The sequence below is a fragment of the Chlamydomonas reinhardtii genome, chromosome 17 (genome assembly GCF_000002595.2).
Source record: "Chlamydomonas reinhardtii strain CC-503 cw92 mt+ chromosome 17, whole genome shotgun sequence".
Taxonomy (NCBI): domain Eukaryota; kingdom Viridiplantae; phylum Chlorophyta; class Chlorophyceae; order Chlamydomonadales; family Chlamydomonadaceae; genus Chlamydomonas; species Chlamydomonas reinhardtii.
In genome coordinates, this window is record NC_057020.1 from 4,416,878 (window position 1) to 4,429,070 (window position 12,193).

Genomic DNA, 12,193 nt, shown 5'->3' on the forward strand with positions numbered 1-12,193 from the left:
GAGGCCTGTGAGCTACGAGGTTGGCCAGCAAGTACTTTTGAGTACCGCCAATATCCGGTTCAAAGGGCCCGGCAAGAAGAAACTTGCTCCCAAGTGGATTGGTCCCTACCCGGTGGCGGAGCTTGTCGGCCCGGCCGCAGTGCGCCTTGACCTACCGCAAACCATGAAGATTCACCCCGTATTCCACGTCTCACTAGTGAAACCGTTCAAGTCGGATGGCTCCATACCGCCTCCCGACGCTTTGACCGTTGATGGCGACCCGGCACTAACCGTGGAAGCCATTCGAAGCCACCGCGACGAGTCCGTGCGCGGCGGCACTGGAAAAACGCGACGTGAATACATGGTGAAGTTTGAAAACGTTGACGAGATACATAACCAGTATCAGCCGGAACGAAACCTGAGAGTGAGCGAAGAGCTCAGTGCCCTCATCGATGCTTACGAGAACAATCTTCCGCCAGAACTGCGGAACCCATACCCAGTTCCGTTTATCAACTGGGACGATGTACGTTGTCAGGTTTGCAAGAGCCCTGACCAAGAAGAAACGATGTTACTGTGCAGCAAATGTAGCACAGGATGGCATATGCACTGCCTCACGCCTCCCCTGGAGAGCGTGCCTCAAGGTCGGTGGTACTGCCCCCCGTGCGACGCCAGCTTCCGCGAAAAACGAACAAAGAGAAATGACACAACTCCCACAAGACGCTCCAAGCGTTTACAACGCTGAGGACTGGCCGAGGACGTCCAGTCCAGGAGGGGGAGAGTGTGGGCGGAACGCCCGCCAAGATGAGACACGATGAGAGGCACGGCCGATGGCGCCGAGTTAAGCCATCACCACGCCCAGTGTTCCGGCCAGTTGTAATAGATCTACTGTTACGATCCCTGTTCGAGACAGGGCTGGGCCCTAACTTATGCCTCTTACGAGTCTTCTAGTGAATACGCGGTCACCCAAGTCTCATCCGTTGGACATCTCCAACCCCTTGCCAGTCTCCACAGTGAGTTATGTCCGGGGTGGGCTAGGTACTGCTACAACGGCTCACCCCTTCAATGGAATCCCCCCGTCACCTGTGCGCCGAAAGGGATGTGCCGGCTCCTCCGCGCCAAACAGGCCCCAGCCCCAACAGCCCACACGCATGCAGCCCATGCCGCGCGGCCCCAAGCAGGGCTCCTATCTTAATGTCTCCAGACATTAACTGGCCATTTTGGCCGTTTCCTAGACATTCCTCCCGGGGGCTAATGTCTGGGGTGAGACTTCGTTGGGCCGGGTTTGGGGCGGGTTTTGTCCGTATTCCTATGGAGAAGCAGACAAAGGACGGCGGCCACCCGACCGTTTTTGTCTGGAGCTAGACATTACCCCACAAACAAGATACGACCCCTGGCCCCAAGGCCCAGCCTTGCGTACAAACCGCCACAATACTTGCACACGGTGGGTCCTATTTCGATTTGCATCCAGTGGATTTCCCTCCCATCCCGTGTGTCCATCAAATGACATGTACCCTTACGTGCGTTCGGAGATGTACCGTAATCATGTTGGACATATACAACATGTTGGTTCCCGCGCTTGGATTCGCCCATTCGACATGCCTTCCGTTGCCGGTTGTCCGTTTGCCAGTCCTTCCCTCCACATGGCCACAACCCTGCGCACCCCGTGCTCACACTACCTCACAGTCAGAGCCTGGCAGCACACCACCCACCGCGTGCTGGCAAAGCCACGAGCCACGCACCCCTTCTTGGCCCTCCCTCGCCTTCCCGCGCCTTTCCTCTCCCTCCCTCGCTTGGGCTCGCGTATCGTTTGCCTCGTTGCCCTCACGCACTTGTTGCCCTCACGGCTCCAGGCGGCGCGGCATGAGCACCAGGCCGTCAGCTCCCTTGCGCGGCACGGGTCCGGGGAAGTAGGTCACACGGCTGAGCAGCTGCGGCTGCTCCAGCCGGAGGTGGAAGCGGCGGACCACCAGGGCCAGCAGCATCCGGGCCTGGGGGGTAGCCATTCATGGGGGGATTAGCCATTCATGGGGGGTAACCATTCATGCAAACGGTATGTACCAAAGATCGAAATGGGGGGAGAGGTGGTGGAGGGAGGTTTGCAGGGAGGGGGAGGGAGGGGTTTGGTGGAGGGGAGGGGTGGAGAGGGCTGGAGCGGGCTGGAGAGGGGTGGAGAAGGGCGGAATAAAGTTAATTGTTTGTGAGGTAGGGGGCCAGAGAAGCCCCTCCCAGCCACCCCAACCCCTCCCAGCAGCCCTCCATCCCACCCACCCACCCACCTCAGCGTGTGCCAAGTGCATGCCCAGGCACAGGTGCTGGCCGCCTCCAAAGCCCGCGAACTGGCGGGGGCGTGTCTCGTCTGACAGCCAGCGCTCGGGCCGGAACGCCTCCTCCAGCCGGCACTGAGCCACATGCAGGCGGTGCACACGTGTCTTTTAGAGCACAAGAACAACATTGCATGAAGACAGTGCACACATGTGTGTGTTTTAGAGGGCCAACAGCACGAGTGCGCACTGTGTTTGTGTGCGTGTTTATGTTAGAGGGAATTTGAAGAGTGGCTAGCAAGGTGATGGCGGTGTCGATGGGAAGGACGCCGGTGCCTCTGCAGGCACGAGCGGGCCCACTCTCGCGCCTCCGCACATTCCGCACTCTAGCTCACCCACCCACCTCGTAGTCCAGGTGTGCGGGCAGGCCCGTGGGACCCTCCAGCGCCCTCGCCAGCGCCCGCCGCCCCGCCTTGGTGCTCGTGTCCGGCTGCCCCGCGGCCCCCTGGCCCCGTGCGGCTCCCGCTCCCCCTGCCGCTCCCGCTCCCTCTCTCACTCCCCCTGCAGCTGCACCCTTCCGCTCGAGCTGCTGCTTGCGCGACTCAGGCGCCAGGGAGCGGGGCAGCAGTGCGGGGTCTGCGGCGTTGAGCAGGTGCGTGGAGTAGAACACGATGGAGCCGGCGGGAATGAGCTGGCCGCCCTCCACCTGCAGGGAGGGGAGGAAGGAGAAGTAGTTGGGTGAGTTGCGTGGGAGTTCAGCAGAGGAGGCTGGGAATCAGGGAAGGAAGGAAGGGGGCGGGGAGGAAGGGCGGGGGGCGTGAGAGCGGCTCCGGCAGCGGGAGGGGCTGGGTCGTCCCATCACACCACGCCCACATGCATGTAAGGCCAGAAAGCCCCGGGACGCACACCTCCCATGTTTCATGGGGCACTGGAACTGCAACCGTAAGCTCCGGGCCTAGCCACCCCTCAGGCCTCGGACCATGCGCCGCTACCAACCTGTAGCCAGGCGCAGGCGTGGCGGCGGCTGCAGCAGCACCGCCTGCGCTCCCACCACCCACCTCAACCCACCCCATCCCCATCCCCAACCCCACCTCATCCCACCCCAGCTATCTGTGCCCCGTGCCTTTGCTTCCAGGCTTGCCTCTCACGTCCCCGGCACCCCTCAGGCCCCGGACCATGAATGCGATACCAGCCCACAATTGCGATGCCAAGCACGTGACCCGAGACGAGGCTCCATCTGACACACACACACACACACACACACACACACACACACACACACACACACACACGCACGCACGCACGCACACGCACACACACACACACGCACACGCACACGCACACACACACACACACACACGCACACAGAGGAGCTCACCGGCACGTCCTTGAGGGCGCGGCGGAACCCGCCCACAGCGGTGGGGAACACGCGGATGGTCTCCTGTGGAGGCGGCAGTAGCCGAGGTAGTAGCAGCGGGTGCAGCGGGAGCGGAAAGATCAAGATCAAGGGCGGTAGAGGCAAGGCGACGTGGTAAGGACTAGGGAGGACAAGAGGCATGCGCGGCAGTGGCTCCTGGTTGCTGCTACCAGCCCCAATCAACTCCAGTCCCTCAGGCGTGTGGCCGGCCTCCACTTCGGCCAAGCACTGCTGCACACACGCGGTCAGAGGCATGCTGCCGCAGACGGCTGCGGCACTTCGACTGCGACACGAACCACAAGGCCACAGAGCCACGCGGCGCGGCACACTGTACGGCACGCAACCCACCTTGATCACGGCATCCAGGTACGGCATGTCGTTGAGGATGCTGTACGACAGCTCGTCACCGTACTTGCGCATCGCCTGTGACGTCATTGCCGTAATGATTACCGTTGTTGCGTGTGGCCAGTCAGGTAGCAGGGTACCGTAGCGAATGACTGTGCATTCACTTGTTTATAAGGGGTCATAAGTATACATTCATCAGAGCCTTATGGCAGCAGCAATGCTACAGCTCCTCAGCTCACGCAGCCCGATCCCGCCCGCGATGCCGCCCCGACTACTGCGCCTGCAACCCCGCACCCGCACCCCCGACGATTTCTTGCTGATTGGGACCTATTTCGTTGGGCTCGGGCATGCAACTTCCTCCCCCCCATCTTGAATGAGCTAAGTCAACTCACCCCCACCCCCAAGTCCCCTTCCTGCCCAGCAACCCCCTGCACACCTGCTTCTGCTCCTCCTCCAGCTTGGCCCACACGCCCGGCAGCATGGCCGCAGCCACCAGCTCGAAGAAGAACAGGTGCTTGCTGGTGTCGTCACTCGCGATCACCACACCCAGGGCCCGCTCAAAGATCTGCTCCTTCGTAAGCGACAGCGGCGTGCCGGTGCTGGCAGTAGCAGTGCCGGCTGTAGCAGCAGCACCGGAGGAAGGCGTGGCGGTGTGGAAGGGCAGGGCCGCAGCGACCTGGGCCTCCAGCATGCGCATGGGCGCCTCGGTGTCGGAGGAGGAGCTGGTGGTGGCGGTGCCGGTGGCTGCGCCGGCTTCCAGCATCTGCGGTGGGGCCGCGGGGGCAGGCCGCGGAGCCAGGCCGCGGGGTTCTTGCGTGCGCCAAGTGTGTTTCGTGCCATGCCGTGCCACCGGTGGGCAGGCGCGACTTCAAACCCCGTCAAGAGGCCTGCTGTGCACAAACATAGCCAACCACCGAAAACCTCGCGCACACACACACACACACACACACACACACACACACACACACTCACACACACACACAGACACACACACACACACACACGCACACAACCCGCCCCCACCTTGCCCGCCAGCTCCGCCACCTCCCGGTCCAGCTCGGGCCCCAGCAGCGCCATCAGCCGCCGCTGCGCCCGCAGAGCCGAGTGGATGGCGGTGCCGGGCAGCCACGGCAGCGGCACGCCGTACAGACCCGCCAGAGCCGTACGGAACAGCTGCCGCACCTGCGGTACGGTATTTCAATGGTACGTGGCGTTGGTTTGTGCGGCCGAGTACGACAGCACGACAGGTTATGCGGCCGTGATCTCTTCCCGGCTTCGTGGTAAATTTGCCACGGACGGCCTCCCGCAGGGCTTGCATGCAGCCGGGTCCCCGGGAACACGATATCACGATGGCACCGACAGTCCAGGATTCCAGTCCGGACAAGGCCCGGACAGGGTCGCCCGACACACCACCCGGTAGCGCTGCCCCACCCCGCCGGTCCCCCGCCCCAGCCCGCCGGTCCCTCGCCCCAGCCCGCCGGTCCCTCGCCCCACCCCGCCGGTCCCCCGCCGCACCTCTGCACGCGTCTCGGGGGCGGCCGGCAGCGGCACACCCGTCAGCACCTCCAGCGCCACGTCCAGGGAGGCCGCCGCGCACTGGTGGGATGACATGGGACATACGGTATGGAACAGTTGGGGCCGTTGGCGACCGGGGGTCACAACCATGATATTTTAAGAAGTGAAGGCGACCGGGCGTATGCTGATTGTGAGTAAGGGCACCCGGGCCTTTACGCAGCAGGCGCACGCAGCAGCACGCGCGCTGCGCAGCGCACGGGCCGGCGCAGGTGCGTTGGTATCCCACTGGCCCTGCTGCATTTCCCTCAAGATGGTGAAAGCTCACGCCCCTGCCCTCCTGGCCCCCTGCCCCTCCCAACGCACCGCCTCCGCCAGCTGCACACGCCCCGCCGCCTCCCACGCGTCCAGGTGCCGCTCTAGCACCACACGCAGCGGCGCCATCACGTGACGCGACAGCGCCCCCGGGTTCAGAGCCTGGCCCAGCCGTCGGCGCTGCGTGCGTGGCGTCCGGAGGAAAACGGCGATTGGGCGTCAGCAAGGTGTTGGTAACAGGCGTTGTTTTGGGTTGACTGTGTGCCACGTGAAAAGGGTGTGGGCCCCGCCGCAGCCCTGATGCACGCCATGCGACCAGCCTAGCCCGTTGCCGGTGTAAGTCCGCCGCCACACACAAAGCACACATGCGCACTTTTGCTTGCGCATCCGCATGACTCGTGCCGCCTCCTTCCCTTTGTGCTTTTCAAGCCCATTTCATACGCGTTCCGCTTCGTTCCAAATCCACACATACACGCTCCGTTCATTCAACCTCATAAAACATGCACACATGCACACATGAACACATGAACACGCACTCACAAACACGGCGTGTTGCTCCGGGACCTGCATGTGTCTGATGTCAGAGATGAGCATTGTGAAGGTCTTGCCCGGCACCTTGACATGGATGGGTGGGGGTGGGTGGGATGGGAGGGTTCATAAGTCATACAATGGGGTGAGCATGGCGTGGGTAACGTGAGGCGTGGGTGGGAGGGAGGGTTCAGCACACCCAGCTTAGCTAGTATCGCTAGTATAGCGAATACGACGGCTTCAGCCGAGGAGGGTGCTGGAGATGGGCACAAGGGTGTGGCGGGACGGGCATTGCAGCAGAGAGCTGGATCCGGACTCACAAAGAATTCAAAGGCGCTGTCGTCGCCGAGCACCGGCTTGAGCAGGCCCGGGCTGCCCACCACATACAGCGGGTAGCCGAGCAGGTGGGTGCGGAAGAACGGGCCGTACTCCAGCCAGTTCTTGTAGATGGGAGTTGGAGCCAGGGTAGCAAGGGGTCAGGGCAGTAGAGCTCGGTAAGACGGGGCAGAGGCAGAGGGAATACGGGGGATGGGGATGTGGAGGCGGGGCTGTGGCCCTCTGGATGTAGAGGAGAGGCGTTGGGAGCGCGCGAAAGCGAATCGACCAGACCCCGCAGCCCTGTCAGACTTTCGCGAAACCGAGTGCGAAGTTGCTCACCTTCCACATGTAGCGTGTCGGCGACGCAAAGAGCGACAGCGTCTCGCCGATTGCCGGCAAGTAGAATGCGGGCCCTGGAACACCTCCGCGCTTCCCGGCGAGCCATTTCAGCAAGTAATATAGCACCAGCAGAACAGCAGCGAGCTGCATGCCTATGCCTAACAGCTCCAGCTGCTTCGCGTCAAGGAGGGGCGCCATTTGCGCACTGGTTTTTCGTTCGCTCCTTGGTCCTGCTTTTGACCAGGTCCCTGTCCGTTCCTATATCCTGTTACGTCAGATCCCGGCCTAGGACGCGTAATTGGGCAACGTCTCGCAACCCCACCACCTGTACAACGGTACGACAGGGCACACGGCGCAGGATTACGCGTGTAAGCGTGCAAGCGTGCTTTGGCCCTAGGATTGCGGTCATGAGCAGGGCGCAAACATTGGGGGCGGCGCGGCCTTGCCACTCCAGGTGAGCTGGTCACCTGCTAAGTGAGAGGAGAGTTGCCGAGGGATGCCAGGACTGAATGTTCGGGCGTCCCTGTGCCCTGGACCACCCGGGGCCACGTTAGCCGCGGGTAGCTGACCACCGTGCCTAACCATTGCCGGAGTTTGGGGAGTGGCCGACGAGGCCAAGGCAGGTAACCAGGCTGTGCCGTTTGACCCCTCTCCCAGACCCCGTCATACACGTGTGCCCTTACCCATCCCTACCCCACGCCCCTACCCCCTGCCTACCCCCCCCGGTTAGGCCGTGCCGGTCGTGAGGGTGCTCTTTCTGGGCGGGCGACTGGCCACGGGTGACGGGCCATGGCTCTACGTCACTCTGGGACCTGGGTCACGGCGTGCTGCTGCTGCCATGACTGTGGCACAGGGCGTCTCCATGGGCATCTGACCGACACCCATCGGGTACCTGCGCCACTATGCCCACCCCGCGTTCGTACAGTCAGTTACTTCAGAACCCCCGAACCTGATCCACTCCCCCCCATACGGTACACGTTCCCACAAGGCCAAGGTGGTAATCCAGCAATCCCTGGTAGGTGATGAATGTTACAGCGTGGGATGCGTGTACCGGCATCATGCCGCAAATCAATGTCGTTCGCCAAAATTAATGCCTGACACCGTACTTGCTACTGGGGCAGCACGGGTAGCCGTAAGCCCCCATCCTCCCCGCACGGCCGCACGAATGCATCACACGACCCGACCTTTCCTCATCTCCTCCATGACCAACAGCATGCCGTCTGCCCCACAGGCTAGTCACGAGGCACGACCTCACGTGCTCAAACCCCCCTACTAAGGTGCCGTAGGACTGGTACGGCACAAGACATCTCACGGCGCAAATAACCTCAAGTTCAGACGCAATGCAGGTTGTGCTGGGGACTGCTCCCGTGCCGAGATGGAGCATTGGAGCGTGCGCCCTTGGACCACATAAATGTGTATTATCCCGACGTCCTCCCTTCCAACCAGACCAGCTGTGTGTACAGTTAGTGTCTCATGTCTCACCAAAGTGAGCGACGGGCAGACAGACACGCCTGTAAACCACCCTGACTGTGAAAGCCGCCGTGCCCATTTCTTCCTTTCGCCGAATATTCTCCTCTACAAAACTTCAGACCTTTACAACCAACAAGCGACATGGCCAAACCAACCAGCCAGCCTGAGCCAACCGATCAACCAGCTAGCCACGCGCCTCCGCACGCAGCTAGCCTTCTACGGCTTGGCGCACTCGCCCTCGGTGTACTGCGTCTCGCCGGAGCAGCGCGCCAGACAGCCATTGCCGTAGGTGATGCCAAACTTGGCACCACACACTGGGCTCAGGGGCTCGCCGGCGCACGCCTCACACTTGGACGCATCAATTTTGCCCTTGGGGCCGCCGCTGCCGTTGCTGTTGCCGCCGGCAGGCGGCGGGTTCATGCGTCGGCCGCCGGGGTTGCGGCCGGGCTTGCGGCCACCCTTCTTTCCGCCTTTGGCCGCGCCGCTGTCGGCGGCCGCCTTGCAGGCGCCCTTGCGGAAGGTCACGCCGGTGCAGGAGGCGAGGCACTCATTGTGGTACTCCACGCCGTCGTTGCCGCACACGAGGTCGGCCTTGGCAACCTCGGGATCATCGGAAGGCGCGGGGCAGGTGACGGCGGCGCAGCCGCTGGCGTCGGCGCAGCGCCCCTCGTAGGCGACGGAAGCACCGCCACACGTAGCCATGCACTCATTTGAGTAAGTGGTGAGTTTGCCGTCCTTCTTGCCGCACACGGGCGCGAGCATCTTGTTGCACGCGCACACGCCAGTCGGCAACTGCTGCTCAGTCTCCTCGCCGGACTCGCCGTCTCCGCTGCCGCTGCCACCGCCGCTGCTGCTGCCGCAGGCGCCCTTGCGGAAACTCACGCCGGTGCAGGAGGCAAGGCACTCATTGGGGTACTCCACGCCGTCGTTGCCGCACACGAGGTCGGCCTTGGCAACCTCGGGATCATCGGAAGGCGCGGGGCAGGTGACGGCGGCGCAGCCGCTGGCGTCGGCGCAGCGGCCCTCGTAGGCGACAGAGGCGCCGTCACACGTAGCCATGCACTCATTGGAGTAAGTGGTGAGTCTGCCGTCCTTCTTGCCGCACACGGGCGCGAGCATCTTGTTGCACGCGCACACGCCAGTCGGCAACTGCTGCTCAGTCTCCTCGCCGGACTCGCCGTCTCCGCTGCCGCTGCCACCGCCGCTGCTGCTGCCGCCGCAGGCGCCCTTGCGGAAAGTCACACCAGTGCAGGAGGCGAGGCACTCATTGGGGTACTCCACGTCGTCGTTGCCGCACACGAGGTCGGCCTTAGGATCATCGGAAGGCGCCGGGCAGGTGACGGCGGCGCAGCCGCTGGCGTCGGCGCAGGCGCCCTGGTACTTGACCCGGGCGCCGTCACACCTGGCCGTACAGGCGTTGGAGTAAGTTGACAGCTTGCCGTTCTTCTTGGCACACACGGGCGCGTAGATGAACGGGCATACGCAGTCGGCCGGCTGCTCGCCGCCCTCGGTAGGACCGCCGCCGCCGGTGCTGCCGCTGCCACCGCTGCCCACACCGCCACCGGCGTGAACGCTGTCGTCGCACTTTACGATGTCACCCGTGTTGGGGTCCACCCACACGGCGGTGCAGGGGGCCAGCGGCGTGCCGCGGTAGACCGCCTCGGCGCAGTAGTTGGAGTGGCAGACGGCCGAGGGTGCGGAGGCGCAGACTGCGCGGGAGGCGGAGACGGTGCTGCCGGCCTGACGGACCACGCTGCAGGGGTCGACCAGGCACTGCACTCCGGGGCCAGCGGGCGGGCACCTGTGGCATGCAAGGGATGCGCGGCGCACGCATGCATGCGAGATGAGCCGTTGGGCAAGGCTGCTGAGTCGAGCGCTTGATCGGGACAGAGGAATGGCATCGGGGCCGGCTGGCAACACCGGGGCCGGCCGGCATCACTGCCGGCCCGGCGGTGATGTGCATGCAGCAGGTGCAGTTGGCAGTTGGCAGCTTCCACAACCACACACACACACACACACACGTATACGGTATTCACGCATGCACACATACACACACAGGCACACATGCTGACCTTTGTGCTTGCCCAACACACACCTGCAACAGACGCTGACACGCACGCCATGAATGCCAGCATCAAACTCACGTGGGGAAGGTGTCATCGCCGATGGGCTTGACAGGAGATCCGCACTCGCCCTCATACTGGATGTATACTCCCGTGCACTCCGCATTGCACCTGCACAATACGCAAATAATCAACAATTTGGGTCAGGTCGTGTGCGGGAATGAGTGAGCTGCACAGGCACGTCGGGATTTGGCCATAGCCCCTGTATTGTTGTGTTGCACGTTTCCCCGCACTGCGCTTGCCGTGGCCCCCTCGAATCGATCCCTTAATAATAAACTCACTGGTTGCTGTAGGTGACGTTGTCGTTGCCGCTGTTGGAAGAAGCAAAAGGTGCACACATAGGAACACACGTTTGTTATTGTGATGTGGCCCAGGAGTGGATGCAGAGGAGGTCCCGCAACACCAGCAATGCCGCCTTCCCGCCGGCCTCCGTTACCGTACACAGGAACACGCCCGCCAATGCGCCTGCCTCTCCGCTTCTCTGTCGTAGTCAACTCACCACACGGGCTTGTATTCCTCGGTGCACATGACCGCGGCACAGCCGGCTGCGCGTGCGGCAAGGGAAGGAGGGACGGGGAATATTCGAATCAGAGGCTGTATCGCATATGCGGCAAGCTAGGCGGTGTTTCTAGCAAGTGTTGGCGGCATTCGTTGCGCCTTACACCCGCCTAGTAAGCGGTGACGAAACTTCTCCTGCGACCCGCCTGCCCCTCCTGCATCCACAAATACAGCCTGCCCCAAGCAGTAGACCCACGTGCCCCACGCATCAACATGCCCATCGGCACTCACAGGGGTCGGCGCAAGGGCCCTGGTAGTTGACGGCCTTGCGCGCACACGCTGCCTCGCAGGCATTGCCGTAGGTCTTGCCGTCGGCACACACGGGCGCCCACAGCGTGGTGCACACGCAGTCGTCGTTGTGCTTGGGGTCGCCGGTCGCCATCGCGCCACCTGCGGGGACGGCAGTAATATGAAGGGGTTTCACGGTGCAGGTTCTTGTGTCAATTGGTAATATAGGCAATGTGCGAAGGAGTACCGCTATTGCGTTGGCGCAGATGTGATTGGAGACGTGGCCATCGGTGCTGGAGGTGTGGGATGCGTGAGCGCCATGCCGGGCTGTCAGGAAGGTGCAACCTGGACCGCCAATCCAGGGCATGTACGTTTACCTATCGCTGTAGCTGCGACAAACGCTACGAACGCGAGCATCGCCGCGGGCGTGCGCATAGAGCTGCGCATGCTTGCAATTGCGCTCGAGCGTGCGCTACGAGCGTGTCGATCGGTAGTGGTGCTCCTGCCAAGCTCGCTTATGCGATTCGAGGCAAACAAGCCTCAACGCAGCGAGGAATCGTGATATCGTCAACTTGGTGTGAGGGCTGCCTGACCTCGTTCGGTCCCCTGTGCGTTTTTAACAAATATATGTTGCTCTTGGCATCAACTTCTGTTGGATTGCGCACGATATTGGGCCAGGGTGGGAAACGAGAAAGGTTGGTGCCGTATCGTCGTCGGAAGCTGGGCAGCTGGCGTCGGAACTCCCCACGCGTGTGGCGCTTCCTTGCGTGCCGTAATCCTTTGCAGGGCGCTACGGCATG

General features: G+C 62.7%; 2 protein-coding genes across 2 annotated transcripts in view; both read right to left on the reverse strand.

The window, feature by feature from the left end:
* CHLRE_17g731750v5 (uncharacterized protein) overlaps window positions 1–7,282 on the reverse strand; it is an 8,176-nt gene extending 894 nt beyond the window's left edge. The window contains exons 1-12 of the mRNA XM_043072440.1: window positions 7,015–7,282; window positions 6,678–6,797; window positions 6,370–6,444; window positions 5,881–6,009; window positions 5,518–5,598; window positions 5,026–5,184; window positions 4,439–4,765; window positions 4,006–4,080; window positions 3,619–3,681; window positions 2,644–2,946; window positions 2,256–2,378; window positions 1–1,967 (exon numbers count right to left, since the gene is read on the reverse strand). The exon at window positions 1–1,967 is cut by the window's left edge and continues 894 nt beyond it. Coding sequence (XP_042914899.1) covers window positions 1,818–1,967; window positions 2,256–2,378; window positions 2,644–2,946; window positions 3,619–3,681; window positions 4,006–4,080; window positions 4,439–4,765; window positions 5,026–5,184; window positions 5,518–5,598; window positions 5,881–6,009; window positions 6,370–6,444; window positions 6,678–6,797; window positions 7,015–7,212 — 1,803 coding nt within the window. The 5' untranslated portion in view covers window positions 7,213–7,282 and the 3' untranslated portion in view covers window positions 1–1,817. The remainder of the gene's footprint in view (window positions 1,968–2,255; window positions 2,379–2,643; window positions 2,947–3,618; window positions 3,682–4,005; window positions 4,081–4,438; window positions 4,766–5,025; window positions 5,185–5,517; window positions 5,599–5,880; window positions 6,010–6,369; window positions 6,445–6,677; window positions 6,798–7,014) is intronic.
* Window positions 7,283–7,766: 484 nt separating this feature from the next.
* CHLRE_17g731800v5 (uncharacterized protein) lies at window positions 7,767–12,182 on the reverse strand. Its single transcript, XM_043072441.1, has 6 exons — window positions 11,771–12,182; window positions 11,397–11,555; window positions 11,107–11,152; window positions 10,889–10,918; window positions 10,629–10,718; window positions 7,767–10,285 (listed from the first exon to the last, which is right to left on the reverse strand). The coding sequence occupies exons 1-6, from the start codon at window positions 11,838–11,840 to the stop codon at window positions 8,701–8,703; spliced, it is 1,980 nt and encodes a 659-aa protein (XP_042914900.1). The 5' UTR covers window positions 11,841–12,182; the 3' UTR covers window positions 7,767–8,700.
* Window positions 12,183–12,193: the final 11 nt, after the last annotated feature.

Bases quoted from the DNA above. Each gene is read 5' to 3' on its own strand.
- CHLRE_17g731800v5 (XM_043072441.1), bottom strand. From the start codon at position 11,840: ATGCGCAGCTCTATGCGCACGCCCGCGGCGATGCTCGCGTTCGTAGCG. The intron at 10,919-11,106 runs GTGAGTTGACTA...TTCTTCCAACAG, and splicing joins GAGGAATACAAGCCCGTGTG to CGGCAACGACAACGTCACCT. The intron at 10,719-10,888 runs GTGAGTTTATTA...CGTATTGTGCAG, and splicing joins AACGTCACCTACAGCAACCA to GTGCAATGCGGAGTGCACGG.